Source organism: Cheilinus undulatus, linkage group 5 (genome assembly GCF_018320785.1).
Source record: "Cheilinus undulatus linkage group 5, ASM1832078v1, whole genome shotgun sequence".
NCBI lineage: Eukaryota > Metazoa > Chordata > Actinopteri > Labriformes > Labridae > Cheilinus > Cheilinus undulatus.
Genome location: NC_054869.1, coordinates 32,669,005 through 32,694,754, shown reverse-complemented (window position 1 = coordinate 32,694,754; position 25,750 = coordinate 32,669,005). Strand labels below are relative to the sequence as shown.

The 25,750-nt window shown below is 40.9% G+C and overlaps 1 protein-coding gene across 1 annotated transcript; it reads right to left on the bottom strand.

Moving 5' to 3' along the window:
* On the bottom strand, positions 1 to 25,534 carry LOC121509894 (hypermethylated in cancer 2 protein-like). The gene is made up of 2 exons (XM_041787680.1): positions 25,451 to 25,534; positions 1 to 7,613 (listed from the first exon to the last, which is right to left on the bottom strand). The coding sequence occupies exon 2, from the start codon at positions 7,553 to 7,555 to the stop codon at positions 5,813 to 5,815; it is 1,743 nt and encodes a 580-aa protein (XP_041643614.1). The 5' UTR covers positions 7,556 to 7,613; positions 25,451 to 25,534; the 3' UTR covers positions 1 to 5,812.
* Positions 25,535 to 25,750: the final 216 nt, after the last annotated feature.

The following is a 25,750-nucleotide window of genomic DNA, read 5'->3' as shown; positions in this document are numbered from 1 at the left end:
AATCAAGCTTTTAATGAAAAGATCATAAAATAACAGTTTATTTTTCCTCACTGCTGTACATTAAGACTGCAAGGTTGTGAGTGCTGAGGTCAGCTGTATTACATTTTTATGACACTTTGAGTTTGCGAGCCCGGTCGCTATGCACGACGATGGCTCTGACCTGAATACGAGCTCTCTGAGGAGTGGAGATAAAACGCGAGCCCAGCCTGGGTGTTGCCAAAAGCCAAGAAAAAGGGTCACAGAGTCTCACCTCAAACACTGGTGTGTGCGTGCGAGGTTATGTTTGAAGTCTAGACGGTGGCATCCATGTTTGCTCTGTGCATGCACGCATGCCAGCAACCAAAGTGCACCTGGGTGTGTACACCTTTGCACAAGAAGTGTGTTTGCGAAGGGGGAGGGGTTTTCTTGGCCTTTTAATTATTCATCAGCAAAGACCCTACATGTCCGTTTCCAGGGCCTCTCAGCCCCACGGATCCTGATACATTATTAAGAGGATCTTCCTGAAGAAAGGAGACCAGAGAGGAAGCTTGATACACCCACTGCATGGGCAGCTCCACTAATCAACTTTTCAAGTACTCGTTTATTTTAGCAGCTAATCATGTCCATCCATTAATGGGCTGAACATGAAGGTGACACTGTGCCTTTGTAAAGGTTTGTAAAAGTAAAAAGGTTATGCCGCTTCAAACTCCTTTCAGAAAGCATATTTTGGTTACATGTGGACGGCAAAAAAAAAAAAAAAAAAAGAAAAAAAAAGTATAAATGCTGAGATGTAATAGCAAGATAGCAAAATTGTGTAAACACTGAAAGTTTTTGAGGTAATTTGGTGTTTTTTTTAAGTCAACATCACTGGAAGTACAGTAAATATTGATGTGAAATGTAAAATGCAGCAGGGTGGAGATACAGTCATCTGGGCAGTGACAGATTTCAGACAGTCAAAGGGCTAAAGCAGGGTCAGGTGTGACTGAGATAAAGCGAGGGACAATAAAGCTTATAGCTGCTTTAATGGCACTGGAGGCCATTTTTAAACTGGCTTTGGTTTTAGTCTGCCGAGGTAAAAACCAGACAGACCAGCCCCTCTACTGTACAAAGCGCCTGAAGAAGATGGAAAGCAACATCCATACGGGGTGTAACAACCATAAAACGAAGAAAAACATGAGTGCTCCGAGGCGAATATAGCAACTCGGTCATATTTCCTGCTTTGTATATTCTTTTTTAAAGCTTTTGTAACACTGCATACTGATATGATGTTTCTACAAACACGCATGAACAATGATGAGGTAAGAGGAGGAAAGACAAGTAAACCGTCAGTTAAATGGGAAGTGATATGAGTGCATCTGGGCCTTCCCAGAAGCTTTGAAAAACATACAAAGTGCACTTAGTAAAGCTATCTCAACCCTCCAATGTAGAGCTAACAGACACTAAAAAACAAAGGTCATGAACAAGAGATGGGGGAAGTGGCGGGTGGTTTAAGACAATGTAACAGTAGACGGTGGTTAACATTCAGCAGAGAGAAGAATTGTTGGTTATGTGTGCGTTTTTTGGTGTGAGAGCATTTTTTTCCTAATGGCAGCAGCATGGCAACACCCAGACAGAGCTAGCTGGAGAAGATACAGTAGCCTCCTTTTTTTTTGCACAGGCAGGTCACAGCGTCCCACCTGTGTCCACAGACACACGCAAGGAGTTAAAGTTCAACTCCCTCGGCGTGCAGTCGTTCAGCAAGAACTCAAAAACGGGTGAAAAACACCCAGAGTGAATCACATGAGATAAAAACCCTACAGACTGTCAGGTAAAGAAGATATTATAAATGCCATAGACCATTTTCTTTGAGTTGGAAAAAAATAAAATCCCCCCAAAAAAGAGTCAACTTCACAGATTGTGGTTAATGGCTATGTTTTGTGTCTCATTTTTGATTCTCAGCTTGAAATCCTCAAAACAAAAACAAAAAAGAGGGTCCTGCCTCCACCTCAGTCTCACACACTGAGAATAATCTTTGCAGAGGTTAGGGCAGGACCAGAAATAAATACATTCATCACTGACAATAGACATTTGATAAAAAAAGAACACTGTTAATAAGTGTTTGCACCAACTTTGTTTGAGGCCCGGCCAGCCAGAGGTTTGTGCTGCTTTTTCACCCACAGAACACAGGCAGCTATAGAAAAAAATCGTTTCAAAACATCATAAAAGCAGAAATACGACAATAACATTCACAGTTAAGACTACAAGAGAAGCCTGTTTACATGCAGAGAACAAATCGAAGCTACATTCTCCAGATAGGTTTCAAGAACCGCCAGCATAAGAGATGTACCATTGTACTAAAACGACCCCGAGCATACGAGCATCACCCACCCACTCCTACATATTAAAAGACCCAATCAGCAGAGGTAGTCCTCAAGTGCATTTGGGTAAACACAGAGACACAACACTGAGCTAAAGACCCTGACTAACAATGCCTTTTGATTAATACGTCAAGGACGCACTGCCCACCCCCATAGCTGTGATCCCATCCGAAGACAGGCCAGAGGGCAGGGGGGACCAGGGGCGCAGGGTCACCCCCAAAAAGCCAGCTGGCAGAAGGTGGGGGGGGGGGGGGGGGTGCCCCTGAACCTCAAACTCCTCCCCTTCATTGAATATGCAGCAGTTCACCCCATGTTTGACGCCATGCTTTTGTTTTGGCAGCAACCTCTGTGGAAAAGCATCTTTTAAAAAAATACACACAAAACCACCTCTCTGACTGGCCGAGCCTCGACTGAGGTCTGTAAAACTGTTAAAGTTTATGTAAACAATGAGATAAATACATATGTTTCTTTTTTAGAGCCACACATGGTTCCATAATCATTCAAATGTGCTTTGGTTTAAAAAATAGTTTGTGGATTTGGGTATGAGCTTTTTTTTTTCTTCTTAGTTCTTTGTACAACTTCGCAACTATTTCTGAACATACTGAGTTACTAACTAAAATGTAGACTTGTTTTCGAGCTGCCTCGCCTTTGTCAAGGCTCTTTGTGTTAGTTGAAAAAGTACCCCCCGTTTGTCTTAAATATGAAACTAGTGTTCTGCTTTTCCCATGATTAAAATACAGAGAAATCCATACAATACTACGTCTTACAAATGTAGCTGAGAGTCTGCATTCACAGACGCAGAACAATCCCTGAAGTATTTGAGTAGTAGTAGTACTAGTAGTAGTAATAGTAGTAGTAGTAGTATGGTCACAGTTTGGATTTTTTTCTTCGTAATGTCAAACAAGCAAGCATTCAAATGCAGCTGCAAAGTCTTTGCAGAGATGGCTAGGGAGCTTGTACAAAAACACTGTTTGCATGACAGACATTATGCTGTACTGCAGTAAGTGCTGACAAGTACAATAATGTTTGAAGGCAATGCATTGTGGACTCCCTCTTAAGCTAGAAGAGGTCACAAGCAACAATGGATCAGGCGATAAATAATGTGGGTGTTTTGGGGAGGGGGGGAGTGCGAAAATTCATAGATGAACCATGCAATCACTAAACAGCAACTGCTTAACAGCAAGATACCAACATAAGCAAGTAACAAGTGTGGGAGTCCAGGACGCAGGTACCTTAAAATGGTAGTGATGTTTGTGTAACTGTAGCTGCATCCCTATGATAACGAACATTTCACAGACCATAACATGAGGACAAAAGAGAAATTTAAAAAATAAAAATCAAGAGGACAGTTAAAACAACATAATAGAGGAATGCCTATACCAAAAACTTGTAGTGAAGGTTCATGCTCCACAGTGTTACTGTTCAAAGAAGATACACCGGACAGGCAACAGAGGGGCCGTTCCCTCCTTCTGGTTGTTTATGATGAGGTAAAGCTTTAGAGGTTTCAAATAATTTAAAATCAATCAGGGGTATAATGGAATACAATCAGAAACATAAGGGTGCTGAAGGAGACCGATGAGCTGTCCAGCTGTCCAGTGCATCTCTGCTTCTCCCTTCTTATTACAAGTTTTCACAAGCCTGGCTCAAAAAAAAAAAAAAACTAACAAGCAACTTGAACTTCACATTAAAATTCTGATTATAATTCCTATCTTTTTTGTCTTTTTCTTTTTTTGGTCTGAACAGAACACATACAATGTCATCAAGTCCTGTTTTTAAAGTCAGGGAATATAAAGTGATAAGGACTCTGGATACAAACAAACTAAAGACACATGTCCGGGGGGGAGCATGTCTTTTCAACTTTACCACTTTCGCTCACTGGTAAAGTTCACATCTTACCGGCCCACCAATCAGCACAAGCTTTCCTTCCTCAGTGTCAGAGTCATTGGCCAAAACTCCATCAAAAAGAGTGGATTTCTTTGCCTGGACTTAGAATATAATTCATAATTTGTTTTATACAGCAAAAAGAAAATCAAAAGTGAAATAATTTAGTATGCTATATATCTTAAGTACATCTTTTTAAAAACTTTGGTTATGAACTTGTCTAGCAAAGTTTGTTAGTTAGCTCTGTTCTCCTCGACATTCATAAGATCTTTGGAACACTATACATCTACACTAACTAACCACTACTTGCTCCGGGCAGGAAGCTACAGTACACTTTGAGGTGGGGCCACAGTGAGCAGGGCACCCGAAAAAGCTATATGTGACAAGTAGAAACAGCTAAAACAATATTAAATGTGTAAAATCTATGAGCATTAAAAACCTGTGTTGAGAGATGGGCAGGTTAAAGCATCAGGTGAAAAGTTACCATAATCTACACACTTTTTACATTTAATTACATAGGAACTTTCAACTAATCAACATAGAGTTTGTAAGAGTAATCAGAGGTAGCAAGGTCACAAGCCTATATAGATAGACTTTTCTTTTTTTCTGAGGGGAGGAAAGCTATACAGACAAAAAATAAACGTACCCACTGAACGTGACGTTCAGCCTAAAACACCCTCTTCTTTCCCCGTCAAACTACCCCCACCTCCCAAATCCCTCCCCTCCACAAGAAAAATCCCAAGACCTTCCAGTTTAAACATTCACTGAAACATTACAAGTTCTTTAAGTAAAACGAGTACCTCATCTTTCTAACCAGGATTTCCTCCTGGGAGCACTAGCAGGCAAAACCCAAAAACAAAGAAAGTCCTCTCTATCACAGCTGTAAGGAGGACTTTGTGTATTTGTTGTCTGTAAAACTCAATCCAACGTCATCCCATCTTCTATCAGAACTTTCAGTTAAAGCATGGAGATGGTCCCAAACCCCTCCTCTTACATACAGATCCCCATCACCAACATAACAAAGGATATAAAGCTGTCAGGGTAGAAATAATCTTTTTGCTGAATTATTGCCAGTATTGTTTGCACGGGTTTTTGGTCAAAATAGCACTGGAGCACAGAAGGGGAACCATCTAGAGTTAATCAGATCGAGGAGCGACCTGAAAAAGTCTCACAGGTAGAAGAGAAAAAGGCTGCTGAGGGATATGAGGTGTCGGGGCTTGACGTGATATCAGTACCCACATTCACATTTGACAGACTAGCAACACAGACCAGAAGTCATGCCACTGTACAATGGCTTTGTGACTTTGGAGAGAGACAGGAGTCAGTGTCCCTCAAAGAACTCCTGAGAGGTGAGCAGACATCGCTTGATATAAATGATGACATGATCCTTGCATCCACAAGATCCCACCGCCACCAAGAGCCCTGTGTGGCTAACAGCTACATCATTCACTTAGCCAGGGCGTTGTAAACCGGAATTATTACTGAACTGTCTGCTTGTGAACGTGTACATGTGCGTTTCTTTGCTGTTGAGATGGAAAAAAAGCTAGAGAAATGTTTGTTATTCTATTCCCAGAGTTCTTTGGCTTGATGCATTTCTAAGAGGGTGAGGTGTGCATTCTCAGGTGACTGATGAGGTTGCGCTGCTGGGTAAACTTGCCCCCACATAGCTGGCATTCATACGGCTTCTCCCCCGAGTGGACACGCATGTGCTCCGTCAGGCGGTACTGGCGTGTGAAGCGCATGCCGCACTCTTCACATGCAAACGGCTTGAGCCCGAGGTGGCTGCGCATGTGGCGTGTCATGGTGCCCCTCTGGGTGAACATTTTGCCGCAGATGTTGCAGGGGAAAGGCCTGGTCAACCAGTGGCTCTTTTCATGTTGTCTCAGTGTTGCCGGGTCTTTGTAGCTCTTACTGCAGACTGTACACCTGAACGGACGCGTTTCAGAGCCAAAAGCAGAGGGGCCAACAGGAGCAGAGAGGTCCTCTGCCTCCTCCTCATCTTCCTCTTTCACAAAGGTCCCTCCCTCTTCTTTGATGTACAGCTCATCCTCGGTGTGCGTCTCCACATGAGCGTTGAGCTGCTCAGAACTGGGGAAGCCCTTACCACAGGGAATGCACACATAGAGGTTGTCTCCGAATGCTGGTTCAAAACCTTCCTGCCGGTACACGTAGTTGGCGCCATGCCCCCCTCCTGCTCCTCCTCCACCTCCTGCACTCTCTCCGTCACTTTGCCCGCTCTCTTCACTGTGCTCCTGGCCGTTTTCTACACCTTCTTCGTCATCTTTACACTGGAAGGACTGGTCAGAGGTAAAGCTGCTACCACTCCCACCTCCAGCAGAGCGTTCTTTAGGGCCCACAATCACACCATTAACCAGGGGCCTGTCTTGGTCTTCAGACTTCAACCCTGATGCCTCTTTCTTAGGCCATTCATTCTTGCGAGCACCCTGTCTGGATTTCTTCTGGGGTGGGGGGCCATCAGGCTGGTTTTGGGTTTCTTCAGAAGCTTTGGAGGAAGAGTTGAGCTCTGTGGTCTCGGTGTCTACTCCTGGTAAGGTGGTAGAGGAGTCATCCAGTGAGGCACTGTTGGTTGTGGATACTGAGGCAGATTGTGGGGATTCTTGGGAATTGCTGTGTGGGCTGAGGGCATCAGTGACCGCGCCCGCAGAGGGAGGGCTTTTCTTGGACAAGTCGAGTCCAAGATCTGGCTCTCCAGCACTTCCTCCACTGCTGAGGTTACCGTTACTGCTGCCATTCCCCCCGTTCCCATTCCTCCCAGAGCTGCCAACGTACATCTCATCGTCTGAGAGCTTGTCCCGAAGGCCTTCATCTGGCTGTGGTTGGTCGGCATCGGAGGGTGTGGGAGGATAGTGGTTGTTGGGGCCAGCAGGGGTGGAGGAGGAAAGGCGCTGGTTGTTGAGGCGTAAGCGGCTGAGGGGACCTGGAGTGGAGGGTTTACCTGGCAGTGGTTTCCCGCCACTGCGCTTGAGCTTCTTTCTGCACAGAGCAGCGAGGTCATGGAGCTGGAGGTAGCTAGCTGCGGTTAAGAGGGCACTGAAGTTCTGCTCACTGCTCTGGTCCGACGAGGACAGGAGCTTCCCAGTGTAGATGAAGTCCAGAACTTGTCTGAATACAGAGGGGTTCACCATCTCTGTGTCAAGGTTAATGAGGTTATCGTGGAGGACCAAAGACTTGAAGTAGATGCTGCTTGCCGCGAGGATGTTCTTGTGGGCACGGAAGAGCGCATTCTCCACCACGATGATGACATCACACAGGAAGCCCTTGGCTCTCTGCTGGTTGAGTTGCAGCAGCAGTTGTTTGGCATGATTTGGCAGTTCCATTTCCACCTTCCTTCTTTCCTTCACTCACTCTCTCTTCCTACACGAGCACCACCTGAAGCTGAAAGACAAAAAAAAAAAAGGGTGGTTAGTTTGACGATGGAGATGTTAGTTAAAAAGACACTAGGTCTCTAAGACAATCTTTGATCCAAATCAAGACGAGGAAATATTGACCTCAGTGGAGCACACAAATGGTTTCCACACTTGATATGGCTATAATGATAAAAGCCACAACTTTTTGCAATGGGTTTTGGATTATTTAATGAATGCAGCATGCAAATGCATCATTGGAAAACAAAGCTGTCATTATTTAAAGCAGAATGTCTTTTCAAAATGTATTATCCTGTTTGTTGTAGCCTAGTAATGGATTAAAATTCACAATAAAACAAATCAGTAAGGATTTTTTTTAGGTGGTTATGCAACAGACTGGAATTAATTATGAATAGGGTTGGGTATTGTTTTTTTTTTTTCCCGAAACCAGTGATAAGTAGTGATTTTTTAAAATGGTGTTAGTGCCCGAATCGTAGTCTCTAAGGGCCAAAAAAATAACAATTTGGTGGTTAAAAAGCTTTTTTTATGAAAAAGGCTCCAACAAAATTCATAAGGTGTTGCATCAGAGACAAACAATGAAGTAAATGTAGCTTAACGCAGTAAATGTCCTTGGTAGAAAGACATGAACAGAGCAGAAACATTTCTCTGGACAGCAAAATGATCAAAAGAAGTCCATAATCCAGTATAGTCCAAAATCTGCTCTAGGATGGTGTGAGCGTGAAGTCTGATCCACTCACATGAAATATGATCCTCTAAAATGTAAAATACACTGCTTCTGATCAGTGCACAGCTGCCTGGCTCTGTGCCAGAGCAGAGAGACAGAAGTTGGGGGTTAAATTTACTGTTTTCTTTTATTTACCTGTAGACCATCTTGGCTGATAGATTTGAGAAATTTATGTCACAATGTACAGAAACAGAAAAAGGAAACCGTCTTTAAAAATGGGACCTGCTCTCCATTTCTCACATAAGGGGGCAGCTCTCTGAGCATGCTCATTTGATGACAACATCATCAAGCAAGCCATCTTGAATTGATTTATTTAAATCAACAGTACCCCTCAAGACTGTTTCACCAAATAGCAGAGCACTGTTTACTATAAAGGTATGTTTATGACAGAATGGGGGAGAAAAGCTGTTAAAAAGGCACGACTAGCCTCTTAGCATGTGGCTAATTTGCACCTATGCATTTGCCATGCAGGGAGCTTCACTGTACACAGCATGTGAGCCATTATAACAGAGCCACAGAAATGGTGTATGGGCTGTTGTTTGCATGAGTGAGTTCTGATCAGGCTATCGCTGAAGACGTACCTACGTGCTAAAGTGCAGTCACTTGGTATCCAAATGCCCAAAACAGAATGTAATCCCTGATAATGCATTGTCTGAACAACTCCTGAGTTACAGATTAGCTTTTAAACAAAGCAGGATGACTTTGGTTGGCTTTCTAAGATTAACAACAAATAAAAGATTCCCACAGAAGCTTCAAAGTGCTTACATGTTTGACACCAACAAGTAAAGCCTGTGTTATGACCCCCACTGTGAGCACATCAATCTAAGCTTTTAGCTCTCACGAGTAAATTAGCAAACTGTTTGCACAGCATGCCACATAATCACACGGCAGCTTAGAAACTGGAACCCTCCATCCCTCTCGTCTTCCTTTTAAAACAAATTGCAACCCTACATGGATCAGGTTCTGATTGCACACATTGCCACTGTTCTGGCACAAAGGGCCAAAGGGTGGAGCAGAATAAAGGCTAAAGTAACTACTTCTCCGGGGTACCACCCCCCCTCAGGTTCTCCTCCCTATCTTCATGGAGTAACTCTAGTTTCGGTGGGGTGCCCTCTTTGGAAACTTGGCTGGGTCTTGTCTACATTAGGTCATAGTAATGTCAGTCCTGCCCCATTGTGTTGGGTTGGGGGTCGTTGGCACAGAGCCAGGGGGAAGGGATTAGGTGTCACCTGAGCACGTAAAACTACACAGGAGCTGGGCTAGAAGAGTGGGGGGAGAGGGTGTGGCTCAAAGACAAGGACGGCAACACCTGATCCCCCAGAGAGGCCCTCATTTATGGAAATAGGACAGGCTAGCTGCATTCTCTGTTAAACTAGAGTGATGACCTGTTAGAAACTGCTGGGTTTTCATTCTAGTCTCACACACACATCATTAACTCAAAATATGGTAATAGATGTAAAGCACCAATCCAAAGCTCATGTCTGGTGATTACAGTATTGGTGTGCTTAAGTTGGAATAGCTGGGTTTGTCCTGACTCCTGTTTAACGTGTGCTTAAAGTCCTGGGCATGCTGGGAAAATGGACACATAGCTTTAATGCCGTGATCAGGGCTGGGTATTCTGTATTACAGGAGATTACAGAGTAATGCAGGAATGCTTAACTCAAGCTCTAAATACATGTGAAAATGTGCAATTTTTACCGAGTGCCAGCCTGGAGATTTACTGAAAATCATGTTTCATAATATGAAGCTGGAAATAGGGAGTGGTTCCTGAACTCAGCAATAAGCATTAATGTAAATACACCGGGCTAATGTCTGTTTACCAAACTCTCTCTGAAATGAGGGCAAAGGTTGAAATTTATAAAAGTGTATCAGAGCAAAGGTATTTATCAAATCACAGGATTGAGGCAGATGTGCAGATAGCCTGTGTTTGGTATATGGAATAACCATGTTGTAAGCAAATAAAATCAAGAGAGTAGGTTCAAATCAACATAAGCTAAGGTTATAAATCTTTAATTCTTCATTATATTTTGAAATTACACTTGTATAACAATTCTCCATAATGTTAATGATTGATAGCATTAAGGTAGTTCTAGTTTAAACAAACATTGGAGAGAAATGAAGGCAAACTCCTGTATGTTTCCTGAATGTAGAAACAAATCTACATTTCGGTTCTGAAATACTGCCAGTGCCAGTGTGTTGGAGCTTGCCTGCAACTTTTAGAACCCAGGGCCATCTTCAATGTTGCAATGGTATCAAAACAGCCACCGATGTCAATATTCCCCATAGAATACACTTAATTGGGCAGAAAGGATTGCCACACCTGCCTCATTCTGTGAATTTAACTTTCTGTTTCTGCCATATTGGCACCATTCATCAGCAGTGTGTTGTGTAAGGATGAGCATTGAAATCTGGTACCAGCATGGTATCAGTACCAACACATCTGTTACCTACCAGACGGATATACAACACCGATATCAATACTCCACCACCCGAAATGAAAGGCAAGAAAATCATCATGTAATTTGTGTGTTTATATTTCAACACACTCTCAAAAGTATCAATCCAGGCACCACTTGGGCAGGGACACTGTATAAAAAGTATTAATTTAGCACCAGTATCAGAAAAAACCCAAACCATACCCATCCCTAATATTGTACAATCATGGTCATTATAGGTCACCTGCTATGGTTATTCTGTAATTCTAATTATTTTGTAATCATAGCAGGTGAGCTGTGTGAAAGCTGAATGTTGCATCATTGGGTGCAAGATTGCAGCAGAAAACTGTAAACATGATGGCATATATAGCTTTATTTCAAGAGACATTGCAATGATGACAATGATGCATCTACCGGAAAGACCTGCTAGTGAATGTTTCTCATGTCAGCAGATGGTGATTAGAAATTCATTTTCTAAGAATGCATTGCAAATATACTTGGGTGGTTATTAGGGCTGGAAAATTATTGGAAATTAAATTAAATCACAATATGGCCTGTTGCAATTTTCAAATTGCAAAAGGTGCATTATTTCTTTGACCTGATATTAGTTTCATAATACCAGTTTTAAACTTTTTTGCAGCAGATGTTATGCGTGACATATCATGCAATCATTCAGGTGCTATGTTTTAGAATTGTCTACAATTATCCTACCTTCTTCATTTTTGAACTTTCTTATTAAATATGAGAATAACAAAAACCCTTCAATGCAACAATTCATATCCAATTTGAAGTACGAGTCAAATCAACAGATTTAGACACATTTAAAGAATTGTTCACCCCCTGTTTAGGAATAAAAGAAAGGTAAGGAATAATTGCACATCAAATCACAATTGCAATATGGGGAAAAAAACAAAATCGCAAAAGATTATTTTCCAAAATCGTTCAGCCCTAGTGGTTATACACATACCTGTATTGTGATATTGTTTTCATTTGTATTACTATCATATCAAAGCTTAAAGGTTTGGTATCATGACAAATAGGGCTGGGTATCTAATTGGAAATCAGATCGAATCGCAATATGGCATGCTGCAATTTTTCAAATCACAGATGGTGCAATATTTTTTCAACTTGAAATGTGTTTATAAAAAACAGTTTAATACATTTTTTTGCGGCTGAGATTTTATTTCTAAAGATGATGCAAACATTTAGATGTTTTTTCAGAATACTTTACAAAACTCTTCCTTTACTTGTTTGTATGTTTTCCTTATCTAAAATGAGAATGACATAAAGGTCCATCCCTGTCAATACAGCTGTCGCGATCAAATCTGCCAGTAATTGCATATGGATATATTTTTTAAACCATTCATCCCTGGTTTATCGATCTAATATTGGGCTAATAATAATCTGGTTGATGAAAGACCACCATGATTTATCGTTTGTGTATGTTGGCCAACCTAAAAATCACCACGTTAATCACGATCACATTATACTGTCCAACAAGCATTTGATCAGTGGTTATTAAAAAAAATAAAACAATTGCTTCTATTCACCAACACAATAGATTTGAAATAAAGCAATAAAAATGTAACTTCAGTATAGACTTTGAGCTTTGATTCAGGATTCATGCAAATATGGCTTTTACAAGTACTTACGTTTGAGTCATCACAGCTACTGAGTAAAAATGAATGCTTTAGTACCATTAAAGTTTCTTAAATCATTTTCAAAGTTTGTTTTATTTTCATCAGATTATTGTCATTCCACTTCCTAGCAATACATAGTTAGTAGAGTGCTCTACTTTTGTCCTCCTCATGACTCCTACCTTGCCTACCTGCACAAATACTCCTAGGATAATATAACACTGTACTTTTGATCGAGTGCAGTATCTGCAATATTTTTTTAATTCCAGTACAGGTAGTAGATTTAGAGCATTAACTGAGGCACAGTTCTAAGGTCAGGTGTGGCTTCTTCCTTCCTTCAGGAAAAATTAAGCAGATAAAAGTCTGGGGATGAATTCCAAACTTGAATTGGCATTTGCTTTGCTTTTGGCTAGAGATATCAATATGGAGTCAGTGGAAGTATCAATGCAAGTGAAGGAGGCTATAATTAGGCTAAAAAAAAATCAAAACAACTCTATCAGAAAGATAGCAAAAACGAATCATGGACCTTACTTTAGTGTAGTAAACATTGTTTTTAGAAAGCTCTATGTTTGATCTTTATGCGTCAGCAAGCTATTTGACATTCTGCATAAAGCATGTAGAAAAATCTACTTGCAAAAGCCCAAAAGTTGTTTTCTTTAATCACTGAGCAGCCTTTGATAAAAGAACAATGCCTATAAAAGATGCAGACAGAAGATGGTGATGAAATCTGTCACATCTGGATTCAAAAATGGTCTCTGCTTCACATTGGGCAAAAACAGTGAAAATAGTTGAAGGAGAAGGCTGGCTGATGTATCTGGTGTCTCTGTTGGAACAGTCAGACTCGCTGATACAATCAGCTGGAGTGATCATTACTCTCAGGACCAGGCCTGGGCTTGCCTCCTCTGCTTTGACACTTCCACTCACGGCCTTCTTCCCCTCCCCCGTCTTTTCTCTGCTCCTCTTCTCCTCTCGCTCTCGCTCTTTCCTCCCACCCTTACCAGCCTCTCACCGGGCAAGCACACACATCCCAGTAACCCACCACCATCCCCACCATGAATTATAATGAGCGATTCTGGAATACATAAGCCAGATCTGCAGTTAATCGCAGAACGTGCTACAGGGGTGCATGGCACTCAACCCGACAGGCAGTAATGGAGAAACAGGGCTGCTGGAGAAAGAAAGGCCTCTGCTACGATGCCAGCCAGGAAGCCATATATCAGTCAGGTCTGCCTTAACGTACACGCACACACCTCTGCAGGCTTTATGGGGGGATTCAAGAGGCTTTTCCAGTGGGCCCAACATAAAAAGGGGGCTGGGCTGGTAGTAGAGAACCCAGCTCAGGAGGAAAAAAAGAACCCTCCCCCACCACCTCCCCTCCTCTCCTCATCCCTCGTTCTCTCTCTCTCTCTTTCGCTCTCTCCTCCCCCCATCACCCACTCAGCTACCCTCTCCCCCTGGCCCCTCCAGTACTGTGCTGTGCCGACTGGATTCCAGGGAGCTGCTAATGGATTATGGCTGATCTATATGCAGCTAGGGTGGGACACGTGTAGGCCCAGCTCCCCTTCCAATGGTGCTGCCCAGGAAAGCAGGCTTAATACCACAGGGGACGGATAGGCCGGCACCATCATGGAGCCTCCATCTGTGAGTGCATGGTGCTCTGCGCAGTTTGTAGAAACACTTTCAACACATTATCCTGTTCCCTAACAGCATCACAGCCACAGAGTTAGTGTTGATGGAAAGACGAACCTACTTGAACAGCTAGACTGATGTTTACAGGATTCAGGATGACGAGTTCATATGTCTAATGTTACGCAGCTGGCTCAATGCGTTTCCTGCCGGGTAGGGTACCGGTAGTTTAAGCCCCATGCAGGCAGGGAGGTTAAGAGATGGTTAGATAGCTGGTCAGGAGGGCCACTGAAACGCAGATATTCTGATCCTGATACCAGCTTCATTGACCTGGGATACTGGGTAAACTACCGGACCATACACCTGTTCAGAACAATGATCTACAGACAAACATGTTGACTCTAACTTGACATAAAAGACAACTTTTTTGTAAAACTTGAGCTTAAAAAGTAAAAAGTTATCAGCAAATATGAAAATTCAAGCAAATATTTACTGCGTTTGTTAATTTGATGCCAATACATAAGGGAAATGAGGCTAGCAGCTCCTCTGTTGAGTCACCAGATATTGCTGCTTTCGTATTCTTCTTTTGTTAATTAATAGCTGTTAGCAAACAGCTTTCAGGTGCACTACAGCCACTTCTTGGGGGTGGTACCACATTAAAACCAGACACCCTTAAAATAATGAGAAAATGTTGTTTTAATTTACATCTCATGAAATCTTCATTTTTAAAATAAATAATCTGCATTTCCCATCCCTTGCTGCAGCTTACAAGGCAAGCATGAAGTATATATCACTATGGATATCAGCATTAGCCAGGGATGCAAAATATTATACAGGTATCAGCTTTAAAAGTAAATCAACAGTATGAGCAGATGTGAAAATTTCAGCCAATATTTACAACCAGGTGCAGAGCCAGATGTGTTAAGTATCAGGGGCTAAGCCCACCAAAAGGTGGTCCAGGGGTGCACTTCCCCAGAAATCTTATGTTATTAGGCAGTTGTTTGCACCATTTTTGTGTAATCTGAAAAACACGTTTAGAATTAAAATACCAACAAATCTACCTATTATTTGGGCAAAAATGATGAAACTCAACAAAAAAAATCCTCAGTGGTTACATTTTTTCTTAATCTAACTGCACTAAAAGTGCCATTATCATTCTAAAACAATGTAATACCATGTTGGCGTTCAATAGTTTTCGCTTTTGCCTACTAAAAATGTCTGTTTTTTTTTTTTTTTAACTACTTTGCATGGGTAGGGTAGGAATGTGGTGTTAAAGTTTACCACTGCATTCATGCATTTTCAAACCAAAGTCATAAAAGCAACATACAGCATTATAGATGTTGATTTATCCACAAAAAAAGGTGAAACTATGTTTTCAGAACAATGTTAAAGTACTTTTTATACTGCAATGAGTGAATGAGTTGTTAATGCAAACAACTTCTTTATTATGGTTGGCTTTAAAAATCAAATTTCCATGTTGTGATCGTCAAGGCCGTAGAGTTAATCACACTTCTCTTTTTGCATTTATCTACCATAGCATGTATGAACAAAATACTTACAGCCAACCTGAAAGATTCCTGGCTTTTAAAAAAGCATTCAGGACTTAAGCCCCATTGGCCACTCTCTCATTCCACCAATGTTCACAACCAGTATACTGGCTGTAAATATCAGCGTGGTATAAATAGGTTTGTGGAGTTAAGGCGGGAATAACAAACCTAAATGAGTCATTTCTTTGTTCATACTCATTTCAGAATGCATGATATTGCATTTTTTTCAGATGAAAAATATGCAGATACTTACAAAAGAATTTTAACCGATACTGATGTTTGAAAGTATTTCAAACCTAAAACTTCAGTCCTTAAAGCACATCATTTAAAGTTTGAGGATGAACAAATTTCAGTCCCTGATACATACTTTAAAATTTAAAGAATAAGGAAAGAGACTTAAGCGGACATAGGTCTGTTGGTCCAACCAATATTTACAAATGATATAGGCAAACTTTTATAGCCAAAATATTGGTAGTAATAAAAGGCAGAAATCTCATATCTGCCTATAATGATTATTCACATACCAATAATATGGTGCATCCTTATTTTAAAGTGTGCTTTAAAGTCATAAGTTTAAGGTCTGAACAGCATTTATACTTATACTGATATCGGCAAAAAAACATACTCATATCAGATATCTGCAAAAATCCAGTTGTGCATCCCTAGTAAAAAAATGAGTCTGACAACACCAGACATCAGCAGAATTTCAACTGTACTCACTTGCTATCAGCTAGTACTCAAGTCTTGGTATTAAATTATGTATGAGAAAGTGAGGCTGTTAGAATTTGATCATTTTCAATCCCAACAGTATCACAACAATTAAATATCTGTTTGCAGCATCAGAAAACATCAGTATGACAAACATTGCCCATCGACCAAATTCCGCATCATCATGAACAATTATCAGTTATTAATGTCTATCTGATGTGTTCAATCACAACCAGGTATCAGGTGGATCTAGCTGTTAAATCAAAGGGGAGCGACTGGTTGGACAAACTCGAAACTGATTCCCTGGTCAAATGTGTGAGAAAATGTTCTAGGAGGGTTACACCGACAGAAGTCATTCAAAAACATCTGTATTGGCTAAGTTGTTACTTCAAACAGGTTATCAGTCTTTATTTCATAATCTGTGCATCTCTAGTTGTTTTAATGTTCATTAGTATATAAGAGTGCAGGAGCTTTGAAAAACTAGGTCTGTTTTATAAGGCAGGTGCTCAGGAGATGAATGAATCAATCAAAAATCACAAGCAGTTGTCTAAATTCAACATTTACAATAGTTGCTGATGTATTTTGCAGTTTAAACTGTGTAGGAGTTTGTTAACAATTTCTGAAAACGATGACTTGTATTTGTGTTGCTTGGGTACTGAAACAGGTATCAACATGGATTGATTTCTACTACAATCACACAAATGTTTACAATCCTGGTATCATGACAGCCTTATCAAGAATTTTAAATTGGTATCAGGACATCTCCAATGAAGAACAATCACTGGCTTGGACCAAATATGGCACCGCATACCAGCCTAAGGCATCTCTGGGCTTTGGACTGCAGACCAAAGGGGGTAGATGTTGCCCTTCAAGCCCAGTCACAGGATCAGCTTACCTTGCCTGCAGTGTTAACCTTTTCAGAAACTCACCATGGCTTAATGATAGAGAGGGAAACCTCATTTGAAAACACAGAGCACCCTACTGCTCAGCCCCAACCTTGACTCACGCCAGGAGCCCTCTGATGACGGAGCGAGAGAGCAGACAGGGATGTTTGTGCACACATGACTGACACCATCAGGATGACATACCATGTGTTGACTTTAAAAAGCGCCATACTTGCCCCCAGCAATAATTTAATGTCAGCCTCCTCTCAATTAAATTGGTTACACCGCAGATCAGGATTATCGGGTTTGACTTCATTTACTGCTTCCTGACATTGCTGCTGTTTTTTTCCCAAGGAGTTTATGGATTAAACTGCAAGCTAGTAAAGCTTTCAGAGTCGGTGTTCATGCAGGGAAGGTGACGGAGGGAGCAGTGGGCTGTGGCACTAATCTCCTGAACAGAGGGGTAGAGAGCCAGGAGAGAGGGCAGAGGTGAGGCAAAGTCCTGTGGCGCAATAACAAAACACACCCTACTACTGTGAAAGGTCAACTACTAAACAACCGACAGAAAGCAGGGCTGAGGGGAATTTTAAAGACAAATTCAACCTCGGCATACTGCAGGGTTATCTCTTCATGGTCCCCTTTAAAAACCATACACTCCTGACTCTAAAGAGTGTGTATTTGGACACATGGTGCAGGAGCTAGATTGATAGAAAAGACCAATTAACAGGTAAAGACTAAAACAGGCTGAGGCAGAGAGGCACTCATGTACACGAGCAAACAACTTCCCTGTACGCACACTCACACAGACAGTGCACTTACACACACCCAGAGAGTGTGCTGGTGGGCAGAGAGAGTGGGGGAGGGGTTAGGGGGATGGTACAAAGCCAGTTTGAAATACAAACACCGAGCAACCACCTCTGAGCTGTTCCAACATGGCTGACTCTGCTTCATGGGTACAGATGCTCCATGCAGGCAGGACCTATAGGTGCTGCAATCATCTGATTTTGAAAGAATGGCTCACAATAGAACAATTAGCTATGCTTTACCACAACTCACTCAGTGCATTCCTTTTCACCTGTGTAAAATCTGCTGCATCACAGGAGACAAAAAATAAAAAAAATCTATGATTTCAGCATGGTTTTTACAGGTTCTAATAAGCATTTAGATCCAAATAGAAGAAAACTCAGGTATGTGTCTAGCACAGTGTAGTAACCTGCTGAGAGTAAAGGTGCATCCACATTACTTTACCTGATTATATTCTTTTGCACAGTCATCGATGCGGTGATTCAGTGATTAATGTATTTCAGAGCATGTGCTTTAAGCAGGTATTCCAGTGCATGTTTAACAGCTAGCTTGCCATTATAGTTTTTAATTTTCACATTAGAATGACCTGCTGATCATCATGCTGTTAATCGTTGCCAATACCACACATCTACCATCAAGAATTTATTTTACAATACAGTTTAATCCATTCAAATGACAGGCATTATATTGGTTTTATTGTTGTTGCTCTGTCTCTTCCTCTTCCACACTCAAACTCCACTAATGGGATTTCTCCACTATGACTTTTTCAATTTTCCATCACCGGTTTGGCCACACCAGGCTTCACAAAGCTGTACCCAGAACGGCCCTGTTCTGAAGCAGAGCCCAAGCGCACCCATGCCAGCTCCAAGCATGCCAAGGTGACGTCACAGTGGTTCATCATCATTCAGGGACGTCTTGCAGATGTCCTAATGTAGCAATCACTGCACCGAAGTATGGAATACCTGCTGGATTACCAATAGAAGAAGAAACTATGACCAGCTCAGCATTGAACAAAACAATGCTTACTGAAATGCAGTGACCCAAAAACGCTGCGTCATCAGCTCTAGCCACGCCCTCAAATGGGTAGCTAAAAATCCACTGACATGCTGGGCTGCCAGTTTAAGTCAAACCAAGCAGACCAAAGCTGTTGAAAGCTTGAAAGTAATGGGAAAGCTCCAATAGCTGCAGCGGATAGCTGATCAACACGAGTCCGGCTCTGCTGGAGGTTTCTGCCTATTCAACGGAAGTCATTTCTTGCCACTAGTACTTTGCTAAATGTTTTCAAATATCTGTCTCATGGTGTATCATATTTGGTCTCTGCAGCAGCTCAAACAGTGTAGCATCTAGAACTGCTCTTTTTGTAAGAGGGATACATAATATAATCAGCATGGCATCGGTATCAGCTGGTATTAGCTTGAAAAGTTAATTACTATCTTCAGAAAAATAGAACACTTCTGATGTTTATAATAGATGTATCAGCTGTAAATATAAGCCACATGAATGAATACGTCTGTGAAGTTTAGGCAGGACGACCAGACCTCCATCAGCTGAAATCTTTCCTTCATTCATCCTCATTCTTTGACTTAAAAGTGTGTTATAAAGACTGACGTTTGTTTCCTTGGTCATCCTTACTTTTATAAAAGATTATTTGGGGGCTTTTGCCTTTATTTGATAGGAAAGCAGCATTCAGCATTAAGTGTATAGTGTGAACAACATTTATCAGGATCAGCTTAAATGAATATGTGATATCAGCAAAAATCCACAATCGTGCATCCTCAAAGATATAAGGCCTGAATCAATGCTGTACAAATATAAACTGATAGCTAGTTTCTCTCTTTATTAAGTTAGGATTTTGAAATTTAATTCCTTGTCTTATCTCAGTCATAATAAAGTCCCCTTTAAACCCCCTTTTAGGCAGGCAAAGAGCAAAAATCAGGTTTCCCTGCCCAAAAACAGCTAACTGTTTTATTTCTCTTAATCTGATTCTCATTTTAAGAGTTCTGCAGTGTTAAATAATTCAGATACCTGCAGGTTTGCTGGTTATTCAGTGAGGTATGTGTCTGTGGCACAACAGCCATGATGCATTAACACCAAAGGAAAAACAAATAAACAAAAAAAAGGATGTGATTCTTTCGTAACATACACCATGTCCATATCAAGTTATGACAGATCTGCTGTCATGGGGAGAAAAATATGCCAGATTTTTGTTCCTACACAAAACACAGAGTGAAATGTGAAGAGAAATCAGCTGCTGTGGTCTTTGTCTTAAATGTAAACCTGTCTTTATTTGTGTCACCACGAACAACAGTTACAGAGCTCGAATACTGAGCATCAGGAGGAATTCCAGCCACGGATCCAATCAGGTTCTAATCTCTTCAGAAAAGCTGCAGGGGGCCTGTCCTTCCGCACAGAAGCTCAAAAACGTTCTGACTGAAATAAAAGTTTGATAATCTTTTCTTTAAAATGTGGATGTCTGCAGAACCGTTGCATACAAACACTAGAGAACAGGTGCATGACCCTTGTACTGTATCACTAAAGGGGGAAGTACAGTTGAAGTACAGTCTCCCTACCGCAGTTTGGGCAGAACCCAATTAAGACTCATTTTCTGTCAGCCAGCTCAGCCACAATGCAGACAAACAAGTCCTGCCCAGGGTGCAGTGGAATGAAAAGAGCCCCGGCCATTTCTGCACAGAAGGGGGCCGATGTTTGCAGCGTACCCCAGATGTGCCAGCGCCGAGCAGCATGGGAAAAAGGGAAACTCTCTCCTTTACTCACAGATTCTAAGGAAAACGAGAGCTGTTACATGTTACACGACTCAACCTCTTTACATTAAATACAGACAGAAACAGGTCTGGGAAAGAAATGGAAAAAGAAACAACATAGGGAAAGCAGTATGGAAAAGAAATGGAGAAAAAAGATAAAGAGAAAGACAAAAAGAGACAGAAAAAGAAAGGAGACAGTAAAAATGAATAAATACAGGAGGAGGAAAGAAATGAGAAAAATGAAATGACAAAGAAAAGAAAGGGAGAAAAAATGAGGAAAGAAAAAGAAAGGAGGCCAAAGAAAACAAGACAGAACTTGGAATTTAAAAAACAAGAAAGAAGAAAAAAAAAAACAAGAAACAAAAACAAGAGAAAAGAAAAATTAGAAAAGATGCAATGAAATATGAAAGAAATCAAGAAAACAGAAAATACAGAAAGAAAAACAAAAAAATAAGAAAGAAAGGAATGTAAAAATATAAAAATTATATAAAAAATATATGAAAAAGAAACAATGGGGGGAAAGTCAGCAAGAGAAAATAAAAAATGACAAAAAGAAAAACTGGAAAGAGAAAATAAAAAAAAGATGGAAATAAAATAAAACAGGAAAATTGTAAATAAATAAATAAATAAAATAACAAAAAAGAAAATGATAAAAACAGAGGAAATTTGGTAAGAAAATGAAATTAAAAAAAAGATTGAGAATGAGTGAAAGAAATCAAAAAGGAAAGAAATACCAGAAAAATAATCGAAAATTTTGACAAAGAAAGGCACAGAAATGTAAAGAAGTTGAGGAGAAACTTTGTGTAAAAGGGAAAGAAAAAATAAAGAGGAGTGACAAAAATTGAGAAAAAATAAAATCACAAGAGTTTCAGGGGAAAAAAATTCAGCTTTTTACAGCAAATGAAAGAAAGAACCGTATGAAACACCTTTTGCTTCAAATGGCACAAAAAAGAAGAGTGTAATTTTCCAAATCTACAGCATTATAACATTATAATGTCTTAACCTAGTTTCTCCTGCTATAAATGATCCCCACTTCCCTTTCCAGCATGGTAGATGTCATTTGTAGTTAAAAATGTGCTGTTAAGAGGACGTCCTACTAAAGCCAGGCAGGACAGGGCAGAATGTGGGATTTAAGGATGCCTGCAGGTGAGACTGAAGCTGTCAGTCACATGCATGAAGATGGAAAACCAAACTTCTCTAACCTGAGGGCTTTATGGTCTTCTCTAAATGTTTATTCTGTTTCATGTTAACAGTTTGTTGGACTTTCGGTGGAGCCGACACTTACGACTGTTATAAATAAGCAAAAAGCTGTTTTTTACTTGTCATGCTGGGTTTTTGTAGATAGATGTAGAGTTTGATTTTTTTTTCAGGAAACTGTTTCTGACAAAAACCAGGGCAAACCAGAGAATGATGATGAGTACATTTATGAAAACATTCCTTTTAATGTGTTTGAAATATATATAGGTTATTTTTGCAGAGAAAATAACAATCTGAAGAATTAAACTGCACGATTTGACACACTTAGTGTAACCAATACTGGCCTTTTTCAAAAACAGCTAAAGTTAGTGTAACTACTGCTCTGTCCCTCTGCTATGAGTTCATACATAGGTGTATTTATGAACAGTAAACAAAGAATAAAATCATCATATAGAGTTCTCAGCATTCCTGGCTAACAATTGGCACTCACATACCTTATACAACCATGTCCCATCACCAAAAGTGAAGCAATCAAGCCTCTCTCTCAGCACTAAACATATGATTGTATGATAAAGTGCCCTCTGTGCTGAGAGAATGAACTCTGCTGATGAGATAAACCCCCCGCCCGTAAAAAGCAGCAGATCCACATGACCTGGAGCCTAATGCGTTGGCTAAGGACAGAGGGCATGTTGGGTAAGGAGAGATCCTGTATGGTCCAAGGTTTTTACAGAGCTGCACCCCCCTCCAGCTCCACCCCCTCCTCCCTTTAAACACTGCATAACCTTCTGGCTATCAGCACTACATTCCACAGACTGTTTCTTCTTCTTTAAGAACAACAACAACCCTGCCCTGAGGTGCTCCAGCCACTCAGCCAGCCAAACTGCCCTCCAACAGGCAGCAGAACAGAACATACAGATCCACAGAGATACAACAGCCCAGCACAATCTATAAGTCCTTGTGGATCATGTCAGCAGAACATATAGCCTAAGCAGCCTTACTGCATTTGCTGCCCACACAAGCCACTGTAAGCCATGATGTATACAGTACACTGTGCATCCACGTACAGGATACTGTGGCTGTGCTGAGAAGGGGAAGGGACGAGGAGGGTGAGGCAAGACCAAGCAGCCGATCATGAGGATCATGAGGCACACACTCAGGGGCCTCAAATTACCCCCCCCGGCCCCACTTTGTAGTCCATAGTAATCAATAAAAGTAGTCACACTGATCAGTTGACTTGACTTGCTCATTTTAACAGCCTATTATTAGATGTACCTACTCACATTGCACATTTGAAAACAGCTACACAATATGCAGTAGTAGTAAACGGGTACTTTATCACACTTTGTCTATATTCTTCCACCACCTCTGTTTTTCCTCACAGAAATAATATACTTCTACTCATTTACTACATTTTTAATATTAAAAACTTATTTTCAATGTAATATTTTAGCTACAATCTGATACAGGAGAAATGCAATAAAATGCAACAAGGCTACCTTATCAGCTACTTAAATTTGCATGATCCAAATCACTTTAAAGATCAATAAATGACAACAAATTCGAAATTAAAAGACCAAATCAGTTAGTTTATTGTTGTCACATGTAAAAGTTTATTGCTCTTATGCACTGTCATCACCCAATGCTTTAAGGCATTACAGCCAAGAGCCTTTTCCAGTTTTACAACACAAACCCGATTAGATTATGTATACAAAGTGTATCTGAAAGCACCACAAAAAGCAAAGGAAATCTTGCTACCAAAAAAAACACACAACTTGACTAATTGTTCGGCTAAATTTCAGGGTGGCAGGCAGAGAAATTGCCCGCTTGTATGCAATTCTTGAAGGGTGGAACCACCAAAATACAGTCCTTTAACTTCCATATATATATATATATATATACATATATATATATATATATATATATATATATATTATAGGCTTCAGCTGCATGTGGCCATGAATTAGAGAAGTTGTCCAAATAAATGTAAATGGGTGAAAGAAAGAAGAATCTAAATAGATATAGGGAAAGTTATTTGAAACCTAGTGTTTAGCTACTCAAAACATGGGGAAACATTACAGCTTGTAACACCGGTGTATAGGCAGAATTTGGCCTGCAGCTTCTGCTGGGACAACACTTTTTTTTTTTAAATCAATCAACAGGAGCAGCACATTCAATACTGCTCTTGCACTTATTTCCATGCTTTACAAATCTCTTGTATCACTTCCAGTAATCCCATTTAAAAAGGACGTATATAATGAGAGGTCATTTACGACCAAATTGTTGAAACTATACTATGTAAAACAGACCTTAAGTGGAAGTGAACACTTGGTTTGTGCAGCAGCCAGTCAAGGGAACCCACATTTCTGACATTCCTGTGCCTCATTATCTCCATGCCCCTTGGTACTTTTAACAGCACTAATCACCCGAGAAGCCAGGCTGCATTCACACCTGAGTACATACATTGTTCTATCACAAGATTATAGGTTGGCTTGAATTAAAGTTTGATTTAAAAAATCAACACAGTGATGCGCCTTGTTTGAGTAAAGGGATAGTAATTCACACCCGGAAATCGCTGTCATGCTACGGTTTTTTTCTACGGAGCAGTTTTGGGTCACACTGTAATGTTACACCCACAATGTAGCCGATCACAAAGATGGTCGATGTATAGCTGTAGCCCACCTATAGGCTACAAAGACACACAATCCCCTGCATCGATAAATTCACGTCAATAAAACAGCGTTTAAAACCCCTTAAAGTATCTGCGAGTATACAGATAGTTTGTGCAATCCTGTTAAATCATTTCTAATTAAGCCTATACATCAGTCCACATTAGCTTAACCTACATATAAACAATGCAGGTTTCACTACAGGTATCGGCTGCATCCTACCTTTGAGTATCGGGTGATTGCTCACACTACCGTGCGTAAAATCCAAACAAGCACGCACATTTCGCACATTTAGAGCAATTTCCTGCTTTTTAAGTAAAGCAGTGCTGCGATGACGTGAAATCGATCGATCTATATTAAACCACCAGCTGGTTGCTTTTCATCTTAGTAAGCATTACACTCATCCTAATGTGTTTTAAAACGATGTGAAGTGTGGAAACATCTCATTTAAGCGCATCGTCGAGCTGTTTGTGGCTCCTTTCTGTCGCCTAATGTGCTTTGCCAGCCTGGTAATCGTTTGGTACACACTTGGGCATCTCTCCCAACAAGCACGACGCCGAAAGAAACATCGAAACATACGCTTTATTTTTTCTACAAGTTCGAGCATGAGATTTTCTAAACGCCGGGAAATAAAGCAGGGTTATTCGGCTTGCCAAGCAGGTTGGTAGAGTCAGAATAGGCACCAGCGAAGCCCCTTTTTGTTGGCACGCCGTGGAAAAAAACACCAGCGTAACGCCGAAACCCCTCTCGATCCTTGCAGCGGCAGCGAGAAAAGCGATCCGAGTAAAAGCCACACAAAATAAACCCCCTTACGCGTTTACAATCCATCACAAAAAGAAGGAAATCATTTTAAATACCTTATTACATCGGTAGGATCCTTCTCAAGCGTTCTTTACCATCCTCCTGCTCATCTCACAACCTTCGGGACGCCATGTTGCAAGCTTATGACGTTAGGCTTCCTCACCCCTGACCCACATTTGAATAGGAACCAGCCCAGAGTGCAGCAGAGAAAACATCCCACAGTGGGAGGGTTTGGCCACTTTCTCAGCCCAAGACCCCTGGCAACTTTACCTGCAAGATGGCAGAGAGAAAGAGAGAAAATAGAGGGAGGGGTGTGCAGTGTTCACATGAGGTTTAGGCCTTCTGCGCTTAGCAGT